The sequence below is a fragment of the Schistosoma haematobium genome, chromosome 4 (genome assembly GCF_000699445.3).
Source record: "Schistosoma haematobium chromosome 4, whole genome shotgun sequence".
Lineage (NCBI taxonomy): Eukaryota > Metazoa > Platyhelminthes > Trematoda > Strigeidida > Schistosomatidae > Schistosoma > Schistosoma haematobium.
The window spans coordinates 24,123,765-24,149,006 of record NC_067199.1 but is presented as its reverse complement, the minus strand read 5'-3'; the positions used below and the strand labels follow the sequence as shown (position 1 = coordinate 24,149,006).

The window sequence follows — 25,242 nt, the reverse complement described above, 5'->3', positions numbered from 1 at the left end:
GGTAGCCATCAAAAGGTTTTGTTTGTATCAAGTGAAATGGGAATACTCTAAATCCTTTTATCAGAAAAATTATGTCGAATATTTATTTATCTGTAATTTTTCTATAATCTAACTACAGAAAAAGATCTAAACATGTCATTTCAGACTATTTTCACCAGATAATAAAATTGCAAATAAGTTTCTTCTAAGCGTTTTTATGCTCAACAATATAACTTATGATGCTTTTCATAAATGTTTTTGACAGCCAGTGTTGCCCATATGACTTAATCAGTCAGTCTGACCAAGTTACATTACATATGAAAAAAAGATCTCAATACAAACATAAGCCTCAAAAAGACTAACATTATTTAATCCAGGCCTACAGACTGGAAGCTTTAGAACTCCCCCACAAACATGCAAACTATTCAATGATATCAAGATACCATTAAAATTCAGTTTCATACTTGATGCTATCTGACAATCTATTTTCTTTGATGTTTAAGCAAAGCATACTTAGCCCCATATAACAAACTCTCCAGCAAACATAACATTTTCAAGTGACTATTATTTTTATGTTGATTAAACACAAAATTTAATGAAAAATTTACTTATCTATGTCTTAAAAAAATATCTGATGAATCATCTGTAAAACAGTGTATATTTTATGTTTTATATAGAGTCACAAAAAAACTCAATTCTCGCAAGCAACAATCGCTTAAGAAGTTAGAATAAGCACGAAAGAGTCCTTAAATTAAATAAAACAATATTAAAACTGACCAAAATGATCTACTCGCCTGTAGAACAAATATATGGTGTATGTAATTACACACAATGTTACCAAAAATTATCTAAATTTATATGTAAATACATATGTACACAGGTATATGCAAACAAACACATACAAGAGTACACCAATGTATAAAAAAATTTATGTCTATATGACAAATGTAGATCAAAATTATTTAGTCTAGAATTTTCTAATATAAACGAAGAAATAAAAATTTCTTAAAAGTTTATTAGACTTAAAAAGTTATTGTCCAAATATAAAAGTAATGAATAATGTAAAATATACAAAGATATAAACTTAATATTTTAATGGACATTTTCATAAATATCGTTTACAGAAAGTAGAAAGAAGAAGAAGAATACAAAATTCACTTGGTATTGTTTTACTTGAATCTTCCGATTGATGTTTTAGGACTGAAATTGATCAGTCTCTTATTGGCATATGTGAAGATTTAAGTAAAACAATACCAAATGAATTAAACTTCACCCCATTGCACAAGCAACTGGCTATCAGGACTCAGTAGCTAAGTGGATAACGCGATGGCGTTTCAGGCGAACGGTATTGAGTTCGAGTCCCAGAGTAAACATCAACTCTGAGATGCAGGTACGTCCAGCTGACGGGTCCCAAAACAGGACGAAACGCGCGTCCTGAATTCCACTGCTAGTCACCATCCATCTTTGCTTATAATAATATAAAAGATATATTACAGTAGATAGATAATCGCTAGCTTCACAAAATTTGCAATTAAAGATTCAGTTAGAAAAATCAAAGCATTTAAAAGGATTTAAACAAAATTTACAAATGAACTTGATGTATTTATCAAAGCAGTTGTCAAAGAAACTAAAAAAGAACAGTTTATATTTTCATTAAATTATATGGACGAAACTTTAGATTAATATATGATTTAATAAATTATCAAAGCATTTGCATTAGATTAACAGATATTCAGTGTTTAAACTCATATTAGTTATTGATATTTATTGTTCATACACACGATTTCTGGGTGTTTGTTATTTATTGTATTGAAGTTATCAAATGATATTTAAAATTGAAGTTAGAGTTGCATAAAACTGTAAGATAAAAAACAGTGTTCTATTATAAATAAAGTAGATGGATATAGAGGGTGTTGGAAGGCAAATTGACCACAATCCCTTGATTTATAAAATTGAATATGACTTTACCTTGAGTACTAGACAGCAGTGAAATAAATCTCTCCTATGATTTTCAAATTAAACCAGTAAACAACCATGGTATATTTCTTTCTATCTAATTGTACCACATATTTTCGCAATATATGTAAAGTAAATATTTGGCTTAGAGTTACACTGTTTTATGCAAGGGTTGGTGATAGTATTAGGATTTTCAGAATGAATTGAGTCCAGTGCGGTTTTGACATATTAACCCTATGGTTAAATCCATCACTAATTATAAAATGTCATTAAAAGATTAATTAATGGAAATATTATATGCTGGATGTTTATAACTCATTCTCCAACAATGAATAAGTGGAAATGCTGACGGTAAAGTCAATTTGCAAATAAATGAAACAATTTCCTTGTGTTCTCGCACAAAAAAAAAACAAATTTATAATCAACTCACTCACATACTATGAGTATTTAACAGGCAAATATTTAAAAAAAGTACACCTACCGATATGATGTAAATGGGACCATTAGATCTGGTGAAGGCAATTCAAGAACTTCACGAATCATATTTGGTATATGTTCAAACACTGTAGAGTTATTGTCAACTTTATTAACAGAAAAATCACTAAATGCTTGAAAAATAGAACCAATGTACGGAAGACATTCGGGATTGAGCAAAATGCTAGACTGACTATTTAATTCATCTTTTCTTTTTGAAATTGAATATCTTTCAATTTTTAGATTCGTTGACTTTAACAAATTGATAAGAGTTTGTGAAGTCGCCCAATGTAAACGTATATTTAATGATATATTAGAAATTGTTTTGAAACGTCTCACTGAACCGCTAGTAGGACTAAATGCAGATGAAAGATTTAATGAAAAGTTGGAAATATTTAAATTAGAATTCTCTGAATTATTACTGTTATTATTAGTAACAACGTGATTGTTCATTAAAACACCATTTAATCCAGGACCAGGTGAAATGACATGTCGATGATTAAATAGTGTTTGACGATGAATTTCATTAACATGACGAAATAACTCATCGTCATTTATTCGATCTTTTTCCTTGAAAAAGAAAAAAGAGTGGGGAAAATCATCCAAAAGCTCTACTTTGAGTTGATCATAAATCAAGTCATTTCATGTTTAAAATATTGATAAATTTCATATGCATAATATAGTCTATAATTCTAAGGGTAAACTATAAAGAGCATATTAATTTACTGGATAAAAATAAGGTTGAAGACAATCTACATTAATTCATCAGTGTGAAGTAAGTCATATTGGTCTGTTTTCTTAGTATGAATCAAATAGTATCCATCAAATTTCAGTGAAAAAACTAGCCAAAGTGATTGAATTATCATCACGTGCACTATAGTTTGCCAATACAATATGATTAACAAAATTTAATCAGCACTGACAGTTAGGCACATGTCACATTCGTTACCAATCTGTGATCAATGATTGTGAAAAAAAATAAATGGTCCTTGAGACTAACTGCTATAATCGAATTACTTTAGATATACTTATAAAATAGAGCAAAAATATACCAAATACCAACAACAGATTTGTGCTAAATCAACACTAAAAAAAACCAGTCTAGATTTTAACAAACTAATATATATGAGGCAATGAAATGTTTTTATAAGATCTTTAGTCAGTATAAAGCATTAATATATACACGGTTGTACACAGAAATTCTATTCAAAAATGCGCTTTTGTTAGTACTTAGAATAAAAAAATCATGTCGAAAAAATTGACGCACTATTTACTAAAAACGTTGAAAACAAACACTTGTTAGAATCAATAAGACTAGCCAGACAGAAAATGTACAGAATAACCTTAATATATACACATGATCTAAAAAGCTAGGAGTCCATTACTAAGTACCGAAGTATTTTTTCAATTATGAGCCGTAGTTTGTTCATATTTAAGAGCTATCAATACTAACTAATAAGTTGCACAAATCAAAGTTGATAGAGCGAACTTCCAATTAGCAATTAAATGGTTCCAAGTCAAGTGATATTAATCACTGAGGTACAAAAAGTTGTAACACACTATCCGCAAATTTTGAAAACGAGTACTATGATGATAACAGCCTAAATTCACATTCCCCTTGTATTTATCGATACCATGGCAAATAAAAAAGACAAATGTGCATTGAAGCGATTTCCATCCTTAAGCAAACAAGTGCTTACAAACAGATCATTGCATTAATCAAACTATAGTTATTTTACATGACAAGAGTCATAAATGTGTATACAGCGAATATTTATTGAGATTTAATGAAAACAATCACGATTATCGAATAGAGTATATGTGATACGTTTCACTGAATAACTCGAAACAATTTAAGCTTGTGTAAAGAGTAAATATAATAAAAACACTACCATTACACAAAATCATAAACACATCATTCGCTTAGAATGCCAGATAAATTAAATCAACAGTGCAAAAATCTATAATCTTAACTAAATAAATATAAATAGATAAAACTGAAAAAGAAGTAGTTATCCGTACACTTGTCCGCACAATAAAAGTAATATAAATATTACAATTGCAAAGTACTAGTTATGAGACAACCGAAACAAATGGGTTGGACAGTCATTTAAAAGAATGAAATGTAAGTTCCTTGAGTTTATTCAAATGACGAGAGCTAAATTTGTTAAACTCACAGGAACTCAACAATCTTTATGACAGTAAGTGAACTGGAGGTAAAGATAAAAATAAAACCTACGTTATTCAAGAATCAAATACATTTAATTATACAGATGATTGTAAAAAGAGTTGATCTAAAAATTAACCCTGAATATTAAAAACAAATTTTGTAAAAACTAACATAATCAATAAAAAACCTGAAAAAATTTCAAAATAATACTAATCAGTTTTTAAGTTAAATGTGCATAACAACTTACTTGTCTAAAAAAATTATTGATTTTTAGTTCTATAGGTGAAAAGCATATTGAATCTGATTGTTCGATGCTTTTTGAACAATTAGAAATACTTTGATGAAAGCGTTTTTCATGATGACTAGTTACCATTCCTTTTATCCAGTCATATTTTGCTTTTTTTACGAAACCCTCTGGGCTATTCGATACACCAAATATTGATGATGATAATGAATCATGAGGATTAACACTATTATCCTCTGAATGATTATGTAAAGCAGGATCTACTGACCGACTACGTGTACTACCGCCACCATTTAAATTTCGTTTATTAAACTCAGAATATTGTTTGTTGAGATTAATGGCTTAGTGAAAAGTGGAAAGAGGAAAACAAACAAATGAAGAAATAAAGACATCATGCAAGCATAAAAATGTGATATTTACATACGTGGTATAATCAATTCTAAAAACAAATTACATTGACTAACAACAAAAATGAGATTGATGTGTTGAAGGGATATTAGAAAGCAGAACTTAACACGCAATTGTGATGAATTATTACTAGGCATGAATTAAAAATCATATTCACTTAAACCAAACGAAAAAAGTAACGCTAAAACTGTCGAATGCTTTAAGTTGACTGATCATTCATAGATCTATTTTTTTTAATAATGCTATTCAAATCATGTAATCGTAAGCGTAAAAATTATTATCTCATCGGCCAACGGACATAAATATTGATAACTAAATTAAACAGTAAACAGCTTATAAAAAATTAAATTCAATGTGTAATTTACAGAGATATGATCTTAGAGAAGGAATCAGTTTATTAGAGACAACGAATGATTTCGAATAATCGTAATATCTACAAATATATAGTTTTATGTCGACCACTTCCAGTCACCCCAATGATTGATGAATAACAGCATGTACGTTAACCAATTCTTTTAAATTTAACCAGTTTACTTAAGTAATCACTAAAGAAATTACTAGACCTTTATAAAACTTAAGAACATCATTTTTCTGAACTGCACAAAATACGTCTATATACTTACATTCCGTTGTTTTTGCACAATGAGTATCATCAGTTTGTGATTGAATAAATTTATTACGACGATCAATCATATATGGTGTTAAATCAACAGCAGTCCAAACTAAGGGCATACGATAACGTCCTAAGCGTTGACAACACCAGTTTATTGTGGTTTTGAGTTTATCTTTATTCTGTAAAAGAAAACACAATACACAAACACATTAAATTTGACAATTTATTTAGTTTGTTAAAATAGACGGATAAGTTATTAAAAATATCTACTACCCAATGTACAGTAATCAAACAATTGAAGTCAATCTAAAAAAAAGTATTTGGATTTGAATTTCTAGACTATGTCGGAAATAATTACTTACTTGGTTTGGAAGACGTCACACTGCTATTACATTGTTTTTTTCCTTAATTGATGTTAGTAACAAATATAACAAATAACTGATGAAGCACTTGATAGTTGTTGTCTATGAGTATGTAATTTCTAACGACCTTCAGGTGTCGTGATGGGCACAATACTTTTTGCATATTAAATTCCATTTAGTTTGTAAACAGGTCATCCTTATTAAGTGTCATCAGGTTAACTTGAAACGTTTATCTAATTTTCCACATTTTTAAAAGTACAAACACTTAAAATGATTTCGAAATAACATTTCAATGTGGTGGAATTATTGACCTTGAATGACGCTGAAATATGAATTGGATATTTTATACTCTTTACTACTCAGTTGGTGCACGCAAATGAAACTAAGAATCTGTTGCTTAACCATTTTGAAACGTATATGTATATGTTGTATTTGCATAGCTGAAGAGTTTTTTAAGGTCGTGAATGGTTGTTTTTCATGTTAAACCAGACTACTTTTCAAGTACGAAAACTCATTTATTTAAGAGGGAATCAGAATATGCATGAGTCTCTGGAAAGATCTTAAATATTTTTGCGAAACGTTTTCTTAGCTTTTCTGAAAACTCAATGGAGAGTAGACGAGACGACGTCGTGAGTCAACCACGAAAATGAAACCCCAATCTTTTTAAGATAATCCACACCATACCTGAACAACTACTTTACAATGCATCGGTAACGTACATAATTAACTACTTGAAGCATATCTAAAACGGGAAAATATACAAGAATAAAAACATTTGGAAAAAAGGTGGCTTAGAAGTTTAGTCAGGCTACTTGTATTACTGTCGAGCACAGTTCCGTGTAGTCGACTATGAAAGTGATATTAACCGCCTCACTACATTGAAATAAGTGAAGCATATTCAAAACCTCCAGTCTATCGGTCGAAAGGTGAGTGCTGTAACCAATAGATAGCTCCTTAATTGTGCAAAGATTAGGTTCCCATTGACATAGTTGATATGAACTTCGCATATCCTTGGATACTTATACTTTGCAGAAGAAATAACGAAAACTACACACATATATATGATAATTTTATATGCTTTACATTCTAATATACTAGAGAAAAATGAAATACATTGTCGAATAATATGACCAAATTGAGGGGAAAATGAAAAAAAATAAATTAGGCCTGTCGTATTGTAAAACCATACATTACCAATTAAAACCAGCAGATCATTTCTCAATTATAAAAGATGACTAATTTGATACTATGTTTGCTATTTAGTCACTGATGTAAAAAATACTACAAACTCTTGTATGTACATTGCATTAAGAAATAGTTTAACCTTTTACATTCTGAATGAACAAAAAGAAATTATTTGAACTTCTTTCTTCCCTATCCTTAGTGCCATTTGTGTGTAGAAGAATTAAAGTTTTATGAATAAACATTCAGCTTGCTTATTATTTATTTGTGCAGTCAATGTAAGTAAATAAATACGTCTCCAATTCATTAAGTACAAAAACAAGTGCATTGCATTAAACGCTGTTACATACTAACTGTATTTTATTGTAAATAAATGTTTTATTCTGGTGATAAATTGCATGTGAATTATTTATGAATGGTTCAACACAATGTAACATCAAATATTTGAAGCTAAAATAGAACAAAATCTACTCAAGAAAACATATAACATAATAATATGTAGACTGGATCAATTCGAAGGCACTTTAATACTATAAAATGAAGTAAAATAAGTCAAAACTTTATAAATAGTATAAAAACTGGAAGGATATTTGTCAATTGATGAAAAATATTTGTAGCTCACGATGATAATTTTGGAGGTATTTCGTTCACAAACCCAGATGGTTTAATCTGGAACTTTTCATTATCTTTCTAAACAACATCATGAACACATACTCTAAAAAGAATTGAGCTGTTAGAATTTTCGCCCAATTGACAAATATTTTGGTCTGTTGAGGCACATTACAACTCTTTTGTTGAAGTTAGGGAGATGATGCAATTAAGTGGCTTACCTTGAAAAGCTATCATATAGGGATCAGGACAGAAGCCAATGCCGATTCTGTTGAAATTTCCTTTTACATTCTGAATAAGATGGTGAAAGAAATCCCTTCAGCTGATAGGATTCTTTCTGATTGTATTTCTAATTGAACTACTTCGCTCATTATAAACTGTCCTTATTTCTTTACTTTAGACCATACTTCCACACCTTCAGTTTATTTGTGCAATGCAAATTTATTTTGATGACTGATTGTGCATGAAATGTATCAAATATGGTAACATGTTCCGTTCACTTAAAATTTGACTGATTGTTTGTACGCAAACAACTGCTGCACTATTACATTGCTATCGTTGTTTAGAAAGAAAATAAAACCTTCATGACTGAATCCTCCAACTCAGAGGACACAACACATACGAAAGATACTTCTCATTTTGAGTTTTAGACTCCTTAGTATAATTTGGTAGTACATGGTACAAAGTTACAGGAACCGAAGTAACTATCCTAGAAACGGCTCAAGGTTCATATTATACAGGATTATTTTACTATACTACGTGTCCCGTAACAGTTTAGTACTAAATTTTAGATGGATCTGTTAAGCATTAAAATTATCTGCAAACATTAGCAAACGGAACATTTGAAAATGATAATCCTTTCTAGAGAAAAAAGTGAAATGCTAAAGAAAAGTGTATGACTCACTTTTTCATCCTTATTATAACTTTCAATGACATCATTTACATCACCTTGTTGTAATACCTTCTCTACCTGTCAAAATAAGGAAAAAATTAATTATTCGGTGGAAATACATGACTAGTGATTATATGATTCAATGAGTCGCATTGTTTGAGCACAGTAACGTAAATTAGTGAAACTGCAAATAATTGAAGAGAATTAGTGACATTTTACGAATGAATACCTGTTAAAATCATTTCAAGACAAACATTTTTAAGGGTTGTATTATAAATTAAACCCTAATACAAGTTTCTCTCTATGTACTGTTTTGCTAAGGATAAGGTAGAAAAAGTAATCTTCTTAGAACCTTTGCATAAATATCAAGATGTGGATTTGTAACTTGATCCATGAGATAAGTTGGGTTTTGATACATATATTGCGCTTGCTTAGTTAGATCAAAACAAATTATTCATGAAATTGATCAGTTTAGATGGCCTGTAAGATGCAAAGAGGAACGGGTTATAAAGTGGAGAGCTATTTAACTCAGTATAAGCATTAGGAAAGGTTATTCAAACTAAAGCCTATGATAAGTAACTGCAACGATGAAAACAGGAAAGTAACCAAATAAACAAACCAATCATTGATCACTTAACTTTATGGTGAGTAAATGTTAACCAATAATCAAAAACAAAACATCAGCACAGTTCAAACTTTGATATTAGATGAGGCAAAATGTTATGACTAACAAATTACATTGGTATTAGATAATTTTTCGTACTCATCAGTTTTATATTCTATTTGAACCTCAAGTTAAGTGTGATTTTCGCATGAATGTTTATCTTCCGGATATTCAAGATAATGAAGTAACAACGACGGGTGTCCGTGTATGTTTAAGTAAAGCCTTAGCTTACTATAATCGATTGTTAAATCATATATCCTGTGAAACTGATAGCAAATATTAGATATTAGTGGTTCAGTAGAAGCAGCATAATTGGTCATAAAAAGTAGAAAGTTTAAAGGCTTTAAAAATCCACAATATACATACTACAGTGTGTGATTTAAAATTATACTTTCTCGTTTGATTGGAATAAACTAAAAGATACACTGCGTTAAAAGTAGAGAAAAGATTAAACACTTGTAATTGTTACACTTCGTAAACAATTAGACAGAGCTGGAACTATTATTAACTTCACGAGTCTCTAACTATAAAACTTCTAAGAAATTATATTAAAAATATACCACACTATTCACTGAATTTGATACATGACTGAATGTTATAAGGTGCAAGAGGAATAGATTACTTTTAAATACTTTTCATATATATATATATATATATATATATATATATATATATATATCTTTGTTGATTTCACAATTGTTAATATTAGTTTATTTTATCCAAATGCACTGAAAAATTGATTTAGAAGTCAGAAACTGCAATCGAACCTGAAAGTGCTGAGTGTGACGTAGTAGTTATAGTCATTAGGGACTGAGTTCTGATGATACTGCTCTAGCGACAAAACAAAATGATATACTAAAACAATAACTTATGTAGTATATAATATAGAAATTAAAATATTAACAACCAAACCATTTATAAAATGATCATTCCTTCTAGCTCACTCGAATAATTAAAAACAATCCGCCTTTACAACAAGATGTTTTACAGGAGTTAAAAGTAAGCTTCTCAGTCCATTCTGAAGCAAATAGTAGGACGTCTTCTAGACCAAAATCATCGTCGTTATTTGATTCACAGTCATTTGTAGGAACATTCGAGTGTACTCCAATTTTTTCCGCAGAGCCCCCAGAGGGTGTTTTTAAATAAGGCTTCGTAATATTACTTCTTAGATCTGTTGAGTTGGACAGATTGTATCGACTACTTATTCGAAACAGACAGGTCTGTGCTAATGAGGTCACATCACGATAAGCTAGTTGCTGGTTTGTCATACTACCACTAAACAAGTTCATCATTCTCGTTGAATTGGTATCAAAATGGAATGTTTCCGAAACTTTAAGGCGCGAATGAACATCGTAAATAAATGCTGAACCGAAAATAGGCTCTAGGTTACCGTCATCTAGTTGCAGCTCGAGAAACTCCGTCAATAGATATAAAGTTGTATTTGGTTGACTTTTGGTCGGATTGAGTAGCTCAGATGGCCATTTGCATCCAGGACTTAACTGACGAATTTCGATAGTATCCTTCTAGATCAGGTTGACAAAATATATAATCAAGCAAAATATTACATACATAACGAAAGTAACAAACAACAAGTAAAGTTACAACTTCCTAAATTGTTGTCCCCAATGAATTTTAACACATTTTGTGGGACTACTTACATTCAGTAACAAGTTCATCATACTGTTAAGTATTCATGATGGTTTTTATAGTATGGTATCGTCAGCCTAATTAGTTGGATAAACAGGATAGTGAAATCAGAAGCCTCTGAACAACAGAGAGTGAGTTGTGTAAAGATTGTCAGGTGGAGGTAAATAATGAGTACAGAGAAAATATTTTGTTAAAAATAATCAAAGTTTAATACTGACCATGAAACCATTGTTAACACTGAACAGTGGGAAGGGACTTTAAATATACACGTAACTGTAAGTAGACTCATTTGTATTAGCAGAAAAAACTTAATATGGTAAGAAAACCAGTAACACCTTAACTAAAATTAACGAATCGAATTTCATTACAAATATAAAAAACGAAGACATGATATACGACATATAAAAGGCACAACATCAACTTGCTTCTAAAATAAAGTAAAATGGAAGCATGCTTACCCACTCCAAGGGTTCGCGTATACCCAGCAGTGACTTAGTCAGTGTTAATAAAGGACCGCCTGAATACCCGAAAACATTATAATCATTTATTTGGGCGGTGTCATTTTTCGAAGCTTCATTTGTCAAGTTGTTCGGTCGTTTCTAAAATTTTATTAGTCACAGGATTATAAGTCACCTCGTGCACTAGACTTCTACTTCCAACCAAGTCCAGATTCGAGAAGGGTAAACAAGAGTATTTCTTATGAAACCTTTGCTCGTCATGACTACAAATATTTAAGCCGAAAAAGGAACATACATCTGAAAGCACTGTATAAGTGAGTAGTAAGACGAAATGCATTGTTGAACAGTGAGCGAAGCAGAATCCCTATAGTTTTAAAAGTTGATGTTATGAATCAAGCTTACAAATTATCAGGAACAGGTGACGGGCTGGAAATGTTGCTGCGTTTCAGGTTGACACATTTTATCGTATGATTTATTGTTTTAGAATTATATGACATGATCCGAGTAGAATTTACGAAGTCAGCGCTATTGCAAATACCCCAAGAAAACCACTACGTTGGTAATAGTGAAGCGGTCATCCTCATGAAAATTCAACCAACGAGCTTAAAATTTGTAATCTACAAATGATAAACCTAAACAACAAAGAGACATGTCCAATAGGTTATCGTTGGATTTACCTACTCGTCTACTTGTAAATCCGTAAGCGTGCTTATATTTCGAATTGAGTCCGTGAAACGTGACTAATATATAAGAATAGACACTGGTTATGTATGGTCTTAAGAAACATATTCTTGGAGTTTTGGAAAAGGAATCACTGCTTGGTAATAAATCGGACTCCAAGACGAATCGACCAGAAAATATTATGTGTTTGGATGCCACTCAATATGTATTATACTGATGTTGGATAGTGCAAAATATTCATATTTCCGGACAACAAAATTCAGCCTATCTCCATAAACTACCACTGTTGAAGTTTCGATCATGGTAACCAAACGTAAACGCGGACAGCGTTTGTAGAATTCAGTTTGAACGATCGAAAGCGTAACTTTGTGCCGATATGAAAAAATTCAAACCGTTCAATTTTATAAACTTTGCGTTTTACGTTCATTGCACGTGAAAATTCAAAGTATGAGTATGTCTTAAAGATGCCAGAAGTATTAGGAGTTTGACAACACCTTTACCAGTAGCACCTTTTATAATTCAAACGTGCCTTGAGGGAACGGTCTCACAGTTTACTAATCGGTGTACTAGATCACGTCGGGCTCATCATTTTTATGGTCTTATATCTGGCTTTAGTTAGATCGTATGTTGATTGTTATTGAAATATACATGTCGCGAATCCTCGAATACAATCACTGACTTCAGACGCGTTGGTGAATGAAGGGATTGAATAGGTCAAGTACGAGACCGAATTTTGAATATGTATATTTCATACAATCGTTGGTCTGAACAGACAATCAGGAAGACGGAGAGAATGAAGCTAAGAGGAGTAAGAGAAGCGAAACTGAATGAACCGCAATGGAGAATGCGAAAGTGACAACTCGGTTTAACCAAGTGTAAATCGGTATTTAGAGCAAAAAAAGCTGCAAACATATGATGAGTTACATAAGAAGAACACATACATATAAAAAAACTGTCAAGGTTGAAGAGCGAATAAATGGCAAGGTCAAAATATGAATCAAGCAGAATGAAAAAATTGTCTGATCCAAAAGCTAGAATAAGCTGAAGCGGTAAATAAATCCCCAAAATAAATAGCTCTGTAGGTTTTCAACATTGGATGATGACCACATGTTTTAATGAACTCACCTAGCCGAAGGCGCTCGGTCATACATCCGCACCAGATCACGTGTGGTAACGCCGTGTTCAGCAACCCCTGCAATCGCTAGTCAGATTAGATCAGACGATCCTCGATATATTAATAGCTTATCAAATATATCTTCTAACCTCCTCGCTTCTGTCTTTTGATTTCATTTGTTAGGCATGCTTCATATTAGGTGTTACTGGTTAAAGCATTTTCAAACCCCGAGTACCTGTGGCATCTTCATTGCTGAGCCCAACGTGATCTGGTACACCAAATCGCAAACTGTGAGTCTGTTCCTTTGTGGGATGCTATATATCATTGCCTTAATTTTTTGTACGTCGTGATATTTTTTGTGATTTTTGGATATATAAATATTTTCCCACGTTCATTATGTACTTCATATTTCATCATGACTGAACAGACATCCAAAGTACTTAAGCTTAAGTTTTTGTACCCACCTTCGTTTCATCTGATGCCCTTCTGATCAGACAGCATCGAAGCCTGGTTCTGCTACGCAGAAGACGACTTCTCCTAGCACAGAGTGATCGACACACGTGCACAATTCCTCGCAGTAGTCAAGGCACTACCGCGCGAATTCAAGAGATACGTCACACCTAAAATATTTACTAGTGATGTTTCTGGACCTTACGAAACGCTGAAACGTTCTATTCTGAAACGCGGAGACCTAACCGGTAGACAAAGTTTAGACCAACTCTGTAATAACATTGACCTACAACACGGTTCTGCGACGGACATGTTGCAAAACATGAGAGAGGTTATCGTCCAAAGAACCTTCGATGATGGCCTATTTAAACAACTTTTCTTGTCCAAACTACCTCAACAGGTGCAAGCTGTGCCTGTCTCGTTTTACAACAACGCCTTGGACAAGCTAGCTGTATTTGCCAACGGCATTTTAGAAATCACAAAATCTTCTAATACCGAGGTTTTTTAAGTCAAAGAAAAGCCTCAACCGACCCAGAACGACATGACAGAGTTATGTCATACGCTCACGCGTTACCTTAATTTTCGTAACGACCGTAAGAGTTCACACGCCCCACGTAGAAGCACTTCACGTAAGCGATCTGTCTCCAGACCACGAGAGACGGATAACCCCGACTGGTGCTGGTATCATCACCAGTATGGATAGTCATCCAGAAATTGCAGAAAACCCTGCAATTTTCCCATCTCGAAACCGACTGACTCGAAAAACAACTCGGGAAACTTACAAGCTGGTACGCGTTAACGGCAACCGTAGCCGGCGAACATAGCTGTCCGTTGTACGTCACAGATGTGACAACAAGAGTTCGCTACCTCGTCGACACTGGCGCAGAAGTTAGCGTTCTCTCAGCGAATCCCAACGGCCGACTTCACGAATCGGTTCTAAACTTACAGTTGGCAAACGGAAAACCTATCGTCACGTATGGCAAAAGTTACGTTTACCTGAACGTGGGTTTACGCAAACCCATTCACTGGATTTTCGTTGTTGCAGATGTTTCTATGCCAATCATTGGTATGGACCTTCTACAACACCATAATCTAATCATCGATACGCGCAAACGGAGGCTAGTAGACGGAATTAATAATTCATCCGTTTGAGTAACTTCTTTTTCTGGTTGCAGATTATCCCCAGTCAAAATTAAACATACGATAGACCCACTTTATCAACCGCTACTCGATAAGTATCCTGGGATTAAGCAATCGCAACCAAAACCATTATGTGTAACCAGCAACGTTACACATCACATCACGACTACAGGACCACCTGTATTCTCTAAAGCACGTTAGCTAGCCCCTGAAAAGCTAAGGCTGGCGAAAAACGAGTTCGATCACATGATAGACTTAGGAATCATACGACCGTCAAATAGCCCATATGCATCTCCGCTGCATATGGTCCCAAAAAAGGACAGCATCGATTAGCGTTCAACTGGTGACTATCGGCGATTGAATGCAAAACCATTCCCGATCGTTACCTGTTGCCTCACATTCACGATTGGACAGCTACCTTGAAAGGTACAACTGTCTTTTCGAAAATCGACTTAGTTAAAGCGTATAACCAAATTCCCATGGCCACTGACGACATACCGAAAACCGCCATCATTCCTCCTTTCGGACTCTATGGATTTTTGCGAATGCCTTTCGGTCAAAGAAACGCTGCCCAAACATTCCTAAGGTTCATAGACGACGTTTTTCGAGGTCTCAACTTCGTACATGCGTATGTTGACGACTGTCTAGTAGCAAGTCCGGACAGAGAATCGCATCTCAAGCATCTGGATCTTGTTTTCGATCGTTTACCGAAACATTACTGTAAGCATTCAGAAATGCCAAATCGGTACTGACTCGTTACACTTCCTAGGACACATTATAGATGCGCAAGTTATTCGACCCCTTAGGACCAAAGTGGCGGTCATTTTGGATTACTCAGAACCGACCACGATCAAGCAACTATGAACGTTTAACGGCCTTGTAAGTTTCTATAGACGATTCATACCTAAATGCGCGTTATTCGTGAAACCTCTTACCGACCAACTTCGTGGAAATGCGAAGTCCATCAATCTAGATGACACCGCACGGAAAACATTCTCCCCAGTTAAAGAACTTATCTCTCAAGCAACAATACTCGCCCATCAGGATAGTGAAGCACCCATTAGCATCGCAGTAGACGCATCCGACTCAGCAATCGGAGGAGTCTTACAACAGTGGGTTAACAACTCCTGGCAACATTTGGCGTTTTTCTCTAGACGGTTGCTAGACACTGAATCGAGGTACAGAACACTTGGTAGGGAACCTCTAGCTATGCATTGTTCTGTACAGCATTTTCAACACTATATCTAAGGCCGTGAATTTACCCTTTTCACTGACCATAAACCGCTTAACTTTTCTTTAAGCTCTCCTTCAGACAAGTACTCACCTCGTGAGTCTCGGCAACTAGACTACATTTCGCAGTTTACTTCAGACATCCAACACATTTCTGGAGCAAACAATGTAGTTGCAGACGCCTTGTCTCGAATAACTTCCTTGAACAGTTTCCAAGGGATCGAACTTCTTAAACTCGCCCAGCTTCGAAAAGAAGACACTGATCTTCAACACGAGTTATCGTCTACAACCCTCAAGCCACGCGTCAAACAGGTGGGATCAGGTAAGGAAGCCTTACTATGTGACGCATCTAAAGGTAGGGACCACCCAGATGTTCCGAATTATTATCGACGCAACGTTTTCAATACGTTGCACGAACTTTCTCATCCAGGTGTTTGTGCAACAAGCAAGCACAAAGCAGAGCGATTTTGATGACCTGGAATGAATAAAGACATGAGGGAGTGGGCACGCTCCTGTGCAGGCTGCCAAAAATCTAAGGTTATCAGACACAACAAATGTCCCTTAAGCTCACTTAAAACTCCCGACGCTCGTTTCGACCGGGTTCACCTGGTTTTGGTAGGACTTTTACCAGATTCAAATGGATACTCTTATCTTTTAACCACCGTAGACAGTTTCACTCGATGTCCAGAAGCAGTACCGATCAAGGACATCACTGCTGAAACAGTGGCCCGCGCCTTCGCCGAACGATGGGTAGAAATCTTCGGCTGTCCTTCAACTATCACTACAGACCGCGGACGTCAGTTCGAATCTGGACTTTTTATTATTATTATTATTAGATTTCATACACATAGTTCCCTTTATCATTTTGAAAAGAGCAAGAACAAAGATTCTGGCAGAATAACATGAATACATTTTATTTCGTAGGTTCTCGTCAGCTGCTTACAACCTGTGATATTTAAAAATCATAATTACATAATGGGTTTAAATTGCTAACTGAATATTGTAAATATAAACCTAATGTGAAAGAATATTCTACAACGCTATTTGTGACAACAGTTCAAAAGTGGTTTAGAAACAATCGATTACATAATGAATAACATTGAAGGAATGTTGTGAGTAGAGTTCAGTTGAAAGATTATTAATTTGAAAGATAGTTGAAAAAATAAAATAGAGTCAATGGTGTAACAAATGCAAAAAAAGAAAAAAAAGGAAAAAAATTAAAATTTTATGGTGCAGTGAAGGAATATTTGTCACCAGGGCAAGGAAAGATCAACCACTGTCTCCTTTTGAATACATAATTCAGGTTTCTGACGCCTGATGGCAATGGCTTCAGCAAACTTATTATTATTATCATTGTCAGCTATATTCAATATTATATTTTTGGCACAATATAGAATTCTCAGCGCAAAGTATTTCAACAAGTTTCCGTTTCTTTCTTTTGGTCGGTCCTGGCGATAAATATTGAGTGATCGCCAGTTAGATGTTAGCAGTTCAGTAAATGAAAATCTGAATAATGAACATTCTTTTCGTTGCATATTGCCAGCAAACACGTTGTCTCTTATTGAGTTTTTGTAACTTTGACAACGAAAGGTTGTACACTTTTCAGAAGCTCAGCAGAATAGGTTATGCGATTAATAAACATAATGATATATTAAAACAAACAAAAATAGATAACTTGTTGAAATATTTAGATGGCAGGAACAGGTAGCCCAGATGCTCAAACAGGCCGCCCTTTTCCGTCGTCTGACCACACTTAGGAATCACTCGCTTCCGAACGACAGCCTACCACCCACAAGAAAACGGGTTGGTAGAACGCTTTCACCGACAGTTAAAAGCTTTGCTATCAGCTGCAAACGTTTCATAGTGGACCGACGCTCTTCCACTCGTCTTTCCAGGCATTCGCAATGAAGTGAAAACTGACAGTGGATACACTGCGGCTAAACTCGTTTATGGAACGACACTTCGACTTCCGGGAGGATTCGTGGATCCCTCATCCTCTTCAATGAACATGAATTTAACCTCCTACACGAACAGGCTTACAAACGCAATGCGTTCAGTTAAACCTGCTTCCACTCGACCTCAATCAACTGATGTTTTCGTTCAACCTGACTTACGATATAGTACACACGTCTTCGTGCGTTGAGACTCGCATCGACGACCCTCCGAATCAGCATACGAAGGACCTTACAAAGTTCTTCAACGCGAACCTAAATACTATATAATCGATAAGAACGGAACCAACGATAGCATCAGCATCGATCGCCACAAAGCGGCGTATTTAGAAGGTAATCTTATCTTCGTCGATTTTTCTTCGGTACAATCGAACGACACGACTCCGACACTTATAATACCTCATCCGACAACCAACACGCACGATCATACTTCGACAGTATCTGAAAATAAAAATTAAACAAACGCGTTCTGGGAGAAGAGTAAGATTTTTGGAACATTTGAACGACTATTGCACGTAAGACACTAGTTAAAATTTTGTTTCATCGCCATTTTCCATAGCATTATATACAATATTCAAAAAAATCAATTTTTATATGCTTATATTTATATATATTTATTATTTGGCTAATGTGCATATTGAAATTTTTTCTAAAAAGACAGACAAAAAAAGCATTTATAAAAATTTGCTTTTATATTATTTGCACTTTTTCGCCTATTTTGTGTCTTATAGCGCTTACGAGTTTATTTCGACATGCACTTACGTATTCTTTTTTTTCCAGGAGGTCTGGAAAAGACGATAAGAAGAACGATGAGCTTTACGAGGAACCGAAATTTTCATTGTACATTATTTTTTTATTATATTGTAATTCATGGTTTCTTATGGTAAGGAAACACGACCAGAAGCTGCCGAAACTAGCAAGCTATCAGAAGAGTGTTTACCAACGACAAAACTCATTGGGTTTAAACTTCTGGCTGGCCACGTCTTAGGGTCATCACTACCCCACTAGGTGGGAAGTGATCTGTAGCGGTAAATAAATCCCCAAAATAAATAGCTCTGTAGGTTTTCAACATTGGATGATGACCACATGTTTTAATGAACTCACCTAGCCGAAGGCGCTCGGTCATACATCCGCACCAGATCACGTGTGGTAACGCCGTGTTCAGCAACCCCTGCAATCGCTAGTCAGATTAGATCAGACGATCCTCGATATATTAATAGCTTATCAAATATATCTTCTAACCTCCTCGCTTCTGTCTTTTGATTTCATTTGTTAGGCATGCTTCATATTAGGTGTTACTGGTTAAAGCATTTTCAAACCCCGAATACCTGTGGCATCTTCAAAGCCATAGGAGTCTAACATAGCAGCCGACACCACAATCTTCATGGTTGAAATTATTACTTTTTTAGACTGTATTACAACATGGTACTTAAAACCTACCTTTCTATCGACTCGTTTGTCGTTCTTAAGTTCACCATACTGTTGTTATTACTAGAAATTAAAGACATTCTGACTTCTGATTTGATCAGGCTGGTGTACTAAGATTACGAAAGTGTTATCCGTAAAGATATTGCCAAACTCCGAATAACTGTGGCATCTTTAAATGTAATTTCACTAAGTTTATACAAGCTTTCACAGCATTTACTTGTTCATGATCAGAGTACTGTAGTGACCTACTTTCATGGAAAGAACGCGATTGGTATAATCGAAACAATTATTATTATAACCATTGGTACCAGTGATTGTTTTACTGTACCTGTATGTCAAGTGCACTAAAAAACACATTCTTCCGTTGACTGTAACGTTGCACGGACTCGTGTACGTTTAATAGTTGCGATTGTAAACTTTGGCACGATCTCGGTATTATTTTGATATCACGAGATTGCCAAGAGATATATCTTATTACAACCGTCAACCGCCTTCTGGTTTTTGGTCTACGGAAGGATCCAGTTGATTTATGTTCACAGCATATTTATGCGTTCATCCAAATTAGAGTCATATCTACGTTCATAAGATACCAGCAATTATACTAAACTAAATATATCTGAGTGATTGATTTTCGGCGAGTATTAGCGGGATAACTGCACAAGAGTACACTAAAAATCTCATGAAACACATTGCTTATTTATGCTTGGTAAGCTTAAAATAAGTTCTATGGCTTGAACACTTGTTCCAGATGGCTTGCAGATCGTCAGCGTAAGTGCTCTTTGTTAATAAGCGGGTACTTACTCGGATTGAACGGGTATGGCTTGACTAACCAGTTTACATCAAAGTCACACATTACGATTAAAACCTGACGTGCGCTACCCTGTCGTCGTATCCAGGTACAATGGCTACTTTGAAGACTGTACAACACAAACTACGTTATTACAGAAATATATTAGTGTGAGTACGTGAAATAAACACAGTGAGACCGATTCCTCATGGGTCAGTCAGGAGCTTGGAACTGATTGATGCTCGTTGGCTGTCCCTGACAACGACAAGGACCGATAGACTGCTTGATATTCAGTGATCTAAATGCCCAATGGTTTGGCTAAGGTCGTGACATTTTACTGGCCCTACAAACTTGAAGTATTTGCGAGGTTCATCATCATTGAAGTTGGATGCAAAGTTTCTGTTAAAACGTTAAAGGGTTTGCATTAATTTATAAATGAAGGCAAAATCCCTCTTCTGTTTATGGTATTTGAAAGCATAAGTTGGTGATCCTATTCTGGAACAATTTTTTCTATGGTTGTCTTACAATTTATTCATATATCTTCATTTAAATACGTATGATTTCCACTGTTTCCAAGTCAGTTCTTCAAATATAGTTCTTTTTCCAGCTTCAGCTTCAGCAGTATTCATGTGCCGAGATAAGCCCTTTATCAGACTAGGTCCATATATTTGTTGAGGCGACAGGGACAAATGATCTGATGAAATGATAACGAAATGAAGTACATTTTAAGAATACTGCAAATCAATCACTTTTTGATCTTCTAATCATCTTCTGGGTAGATAATAAAACAATACAACAGCGAGACCCTATTCTAAACAATTTTGTTATCAGAGTTTTGTTTTAAAAGGATTTATTTGTGAAACAATTTTCATTATTAAATGTAAAGTTTATTAATATATTTGTATATTGGAGTATAAGCAACAAAATGGATTCATTAAGGTATACTTGTTAAAATGATCTGTTTTCCAGTTCGTAGGATGATTACATAGTTTGAAAAGAATGAAGTTAATGTGCGTTAGACAAATAAAGCTATTTTAGATTAAACAATTTTCTATATAAATAAGGTGTTCGTCTAGAGAACCATTTTAACCATATTATGTATAATTAAGCAATATGCAATGATTTCATTGTTATATGTGTAAATATATTTAGTGAATATATATTTTGATGATGAACAAGTATTTCCTACGTAAAAAATTGATATAAAGAAACAGTGTCATGAGACAAAAATAATAGTAAATAACGTTTAATGGACAGAAAAACTTCATGTAAGATTCATTTTAACTGTGATAATTTCTTTCACCTTTACACTGTTAAAAGAATGATTGATTCTATTCGCTAATGATTATAACGAGGTATGAATGATAATTATTATGATAATTATAAATGTATTATTTGTACTTTCATAACACTTTAACAAAAACAGCTTTGTTTTAATACACCATAACTTCACATAACAAAGCTGCAAACTCTTGTGACCACCTTCCACGAACTCCACGAGCTTCAACATAAACATAACGACCGATTAACGGTTGTCTGCAAGGTATGTGTAAACGTGGACTGAATATAGCATCATTAATTCTAGTAACAAAACCACATAGACTAGAACTTGATCTAGATAATGCTTTAGTATCATGGTGACGTGGCTCTGACTCGACATAGATAGATAATCTTTCTAAATTTTCTGAATTGAATTTTGTTTTGTCATCACTGCCAAATAAAGAAGACAGAAGATATCTTCCATCTAAAAAATATACAAGAATATTTTTTATAGTAGGACTTCTAAATACGAAATGACTAAAAATGATTTCACGAAAATGATATTTGTAAATCTGTTTTCTTACAGATTTTATCAGTTATGAGGTCAATGTTTTTGTGCACACTGGCATAAGTTGGTGAACTAGCTTATTGATCTAAAATTACTATCCTATAAATACGACCTAAAGTTTCTGGAGTCAAATGCTGATGAAAACTACCTCACAAAAGAAACCCTAAAGCTTTTGTTTATGGTATTCATGGCTCAATAATAATATTCAAGATGATACGAAATGAAATGGAGATGATAATTTAAAAAAATTCAAAAGCATGAATAAATTTGACTTGGTACATCTGAGAAGAAATAAAATGTAGATGTGTATATATCCCAATCAAAAATGAACAACTGGATGTAAACTGAGCACCCAGTTTTTTATGACTTTACTTTGCTTGATTACTTGATCAAGTTTAAATATAGCTTATGTTATTTTGGTAAGTTAGTGGGATAGTTAATTAGCTTGTTATAAGAAGATATTATTTATCTTGAGGCTGATATACTGAGTCACATGGGTTATTTGTTTATTGATCTGTTCTTGAGTCAAATAGATTACATTACTTGTGTGTAAATGCATTGTTGTAGTACAGTCATAAACTATAGGAAAAATCATTTGATTTCGAGAGCAAACTGTACATTTGTAATTTATGATATCGGGAAATCATGAGAATGTCAATCTACATCTTTATCGAAACCTTGGAATGCATTGAACAAGAGATATTTGGTGGAACGATTGTCCTTAATAACTCACATTTCAGATTTTACGACAAAAATACATACGTTTTACATCAGTTAGTTATTGCTTTGTAGTTAAATATATCTTTCTAAACGGAAAAAATAATAAATTCACTGTACATTGTAGTTTGGTTACAAAAGAATCATAGAATCATGAACGCAAACGAACACATGTATGAGTTTCTGTAAGCTTTAGAATAGAAAAAAATATTAAAGTAATTAATCATAATTCATAGGATAAGAATCACAGGAGGACAGTAGGAACAAAAGAAATGTTATTTGGTGTTGACTGGTAACATATATTGAAAATATATCGCTACTAAATTGAAAAAAGAGAGTAAAAAGCATAAACGTGAAGATGAACTATGATGATACCAAAATAATAATCACTTTAAAGTATTCAGTTTAACAAAATGAACTAGCCTCACTATTATTTTAGGTGAACACAATCGACTGATAAACTGAATTTATTCAAGTTGGCCCCTGAAGTGTAGAGCGTACATCGTAAGTTCAATACTGGATCTTTCAGTGAACTAATATGAAATAAAAATAATTCTTACATTTTATTATAATGTTTGTCGTATGCTAGCTAAGAAAGTAAGATGTTGTTTATATGATCAAATACAGTTACTTTCATCGGCTCTTAGGTATAATACCTTGTGGGTACTGCCTATGTGTACTAACATAAGAATAGGTATAGTTCGTGTTCTACACGTGATTTCATAAAAACTCTCATTTTCTGCTAAACCAAATTACTCTGAACTTTCCGTTCAGCCGCATCGTGCTATATCATTATTAGGACTAAGTTTCAATCATCCTTTGTTGGCATGTTAACTCATTGTGCTTATTGGCACGATTTGGACCATCTGAACTCAGTAGGTCAGTGAATGAATGACGGATAAGAAAAAGGTATTGAATTTAAATTATGCTCAACAGTTAAATTGATAAGCATACGAACTTTTAACTTAATCAAAATGTATATTTCAATAAAGAAATTACCAATAAAACTATTCATTATCCATAATCATATCATACGTGATTAAATAAGATTAAACACTAACCTCTACCATGACCTGCTGTATAAATAACAACTCCTTTTACTTCAATATGCTCCCTAAGGTCTACATACCATGAAGGTAATTCAACAAAGGGCCAACGATATTCAAGTATAGTGCATGGATGGGCCGACTTTTGTGTCATTGAGGTTGTGTGTAGAACATTCTGTATACTTCTTTTATTTAAACTATCATTCGTAAGTTGTTTATTATCTGGAGCATCATTCATTAAACGTTCTGATGACCTCGTTGATAAGGTTGAATTTTTTAAAAGTATTTCTTCACCTGTCCAACCATCAACAGCTAACAATGCCATTCTATCACTGCTGTCACCCATGAATTGTTCATTGGTCATACCATTAACTGATGACCATAGAGGTATGTTACTAAATTTGAATGCATTTGAGTTAGCGGTGTTATCTCTTATCCTATGATGAGCCAACATTGGTGGACGTTGATTTTCAGTATACTGAAAATGTGAAGGATTTTCAGGATCAATCAAATTTCTTGCTTCACTGGTGAAACCATATGATCGTGATGCCTTATCAGAATCTTGAAGATTTCTTTTACGATGATTTGAAGATTCTGGTGTTAACCAAGCATTTTTCTTGTAAGCAAGATTAGGGACTAGATAAATGAAATTGAATAGTGAGAAAATCTACAGCAACTAATACTCATTCAAATATAAATATCACAGATGGAAAACGCATGTATGTCAAGTTTTTACGAGTCAAAATATTAATAGGAGCTAAGAAGCAATACAAACACCTTGTTAATGCTCCTCTAAGCCCCTTGGGAGTTGCGGAATGAAGATCACGTTTCATAGTGACGTGAACTTCGATAAACTCTCATGTTAGTGGTCAGCTTCGACCTTGATCAATTCATTTACTGAGTCCATAGATTTTTTAGAAAATCGCTTATGAAGTCGCTTGCACATTTATGAATACTCAAGCATTGCACAATAGGTATTCCCAAAAGTAAAGTCTGTGCCTTAAATAAAGTTCAATAGCATCCTAATCTTGGTTTGCTAAAGAGACTTATATTTCTGTAGATACCCTGCAACTTTTGTGTAAGACATAAATCATCCAAATCACTTCTAAAGTGTATAGGCTATACTGCTAATAAAATGTCATGATCTTTGAGAGTTGTATTCTAAGCCATTTGTACGTGACAACCAGATAACCAGTGTTCAGCGAAATGGA

General features: G+C 33.9%; 2 protein-coding genes across 6 annotated transcripts in view; both read right to left on the bottom strand.

The window, feature by feature from the left end:
* DOCK7_1 (Dedicator of cytokinesis protein 7) overlaps positions 1 to 12,269 on the bottom strand; it is a 53,696-nt gene extending 41,427 nt beyond the window's left edge. The window contains exons 1-9 of one of the 2 annotated variants that reach the window (XM_051208208.1): positions 12,061 to 12,269; positions 11,954 to 12,022; positions 11,834 to 11,921; positions 11,659 to 11,799; positions 10,498 to 11,076; positions 8,902 to 8,967; positions 5,855 to 6,023; positions 4,827 to 5,164; positions 2,417 to 2,979 (exon numbers count right to left, since the gene is read on the bottom strand). In XM_051208208.1, the coding sequence (XP_051066579.1) occupies positions 2,417 to 2,979; positions 4,827 to 5,164; positions 5,855 to 6,023; positions 8,902 to 8,967; positions 10,498 to 11,076; positions 11,659 to 11,799; positions 11,834 to 11,921; positions 11,954 to 12,022; positions 12,061 to 12,155 (2,108 nt within the window). In that variant the 5' untranslated portion in view covers positions 12,156 to 12,269. Of the gene's footprint in view, positions 1 to 1,746; positions 2,980 to 4,826; positions 5,165 to 5,854; positions 6,024 to 8,901; positions 8,968 to 10,497; positions 11,077 to 11,658; positions 11,800 to 11,833; positions 11,922 to 11,953; positions 12,023 to 12,060 lie in introns of those variants that run through there. The other variant, XM_051208209.1, reaches the window with a different exon arrangement.
* Positions 12,270 to 20,610: 8,341 nt separating this feature from the next.
* Positions 20,611 to 25,242, bottom strand: part of DOCK7_3 (Dedicator of cytokinesis protein 7) — a gene marked incomplete at its 5' end in the record, with an annotated part of 45,785 nt that continues 41,153 nt past the window's right edge. For 3 of the 4 annotated variants that reach the window (XM_051216028.1, XM_035729837.2, XM_051216026.1), the window contains 2 exons: positions 20,611 to 22,184; positions 24,047 to 24,667. In XM_051216028.1, the coding sequence (XP_051066575.1) occupies positions 21,874 to 22,184; positions 24,047 to 24,667 (932 nt within the window). In that variant the 3' untranslated portion in view covers positions 20,611 to 21,873. Of the gene's footprint in view, positions 23,305 to 24,046; positions 24,668 to 25,242 lie in introns of all 4 variants that reach the window. The other variant, XM_051216027.1, reaches the window with a different exon arrangement.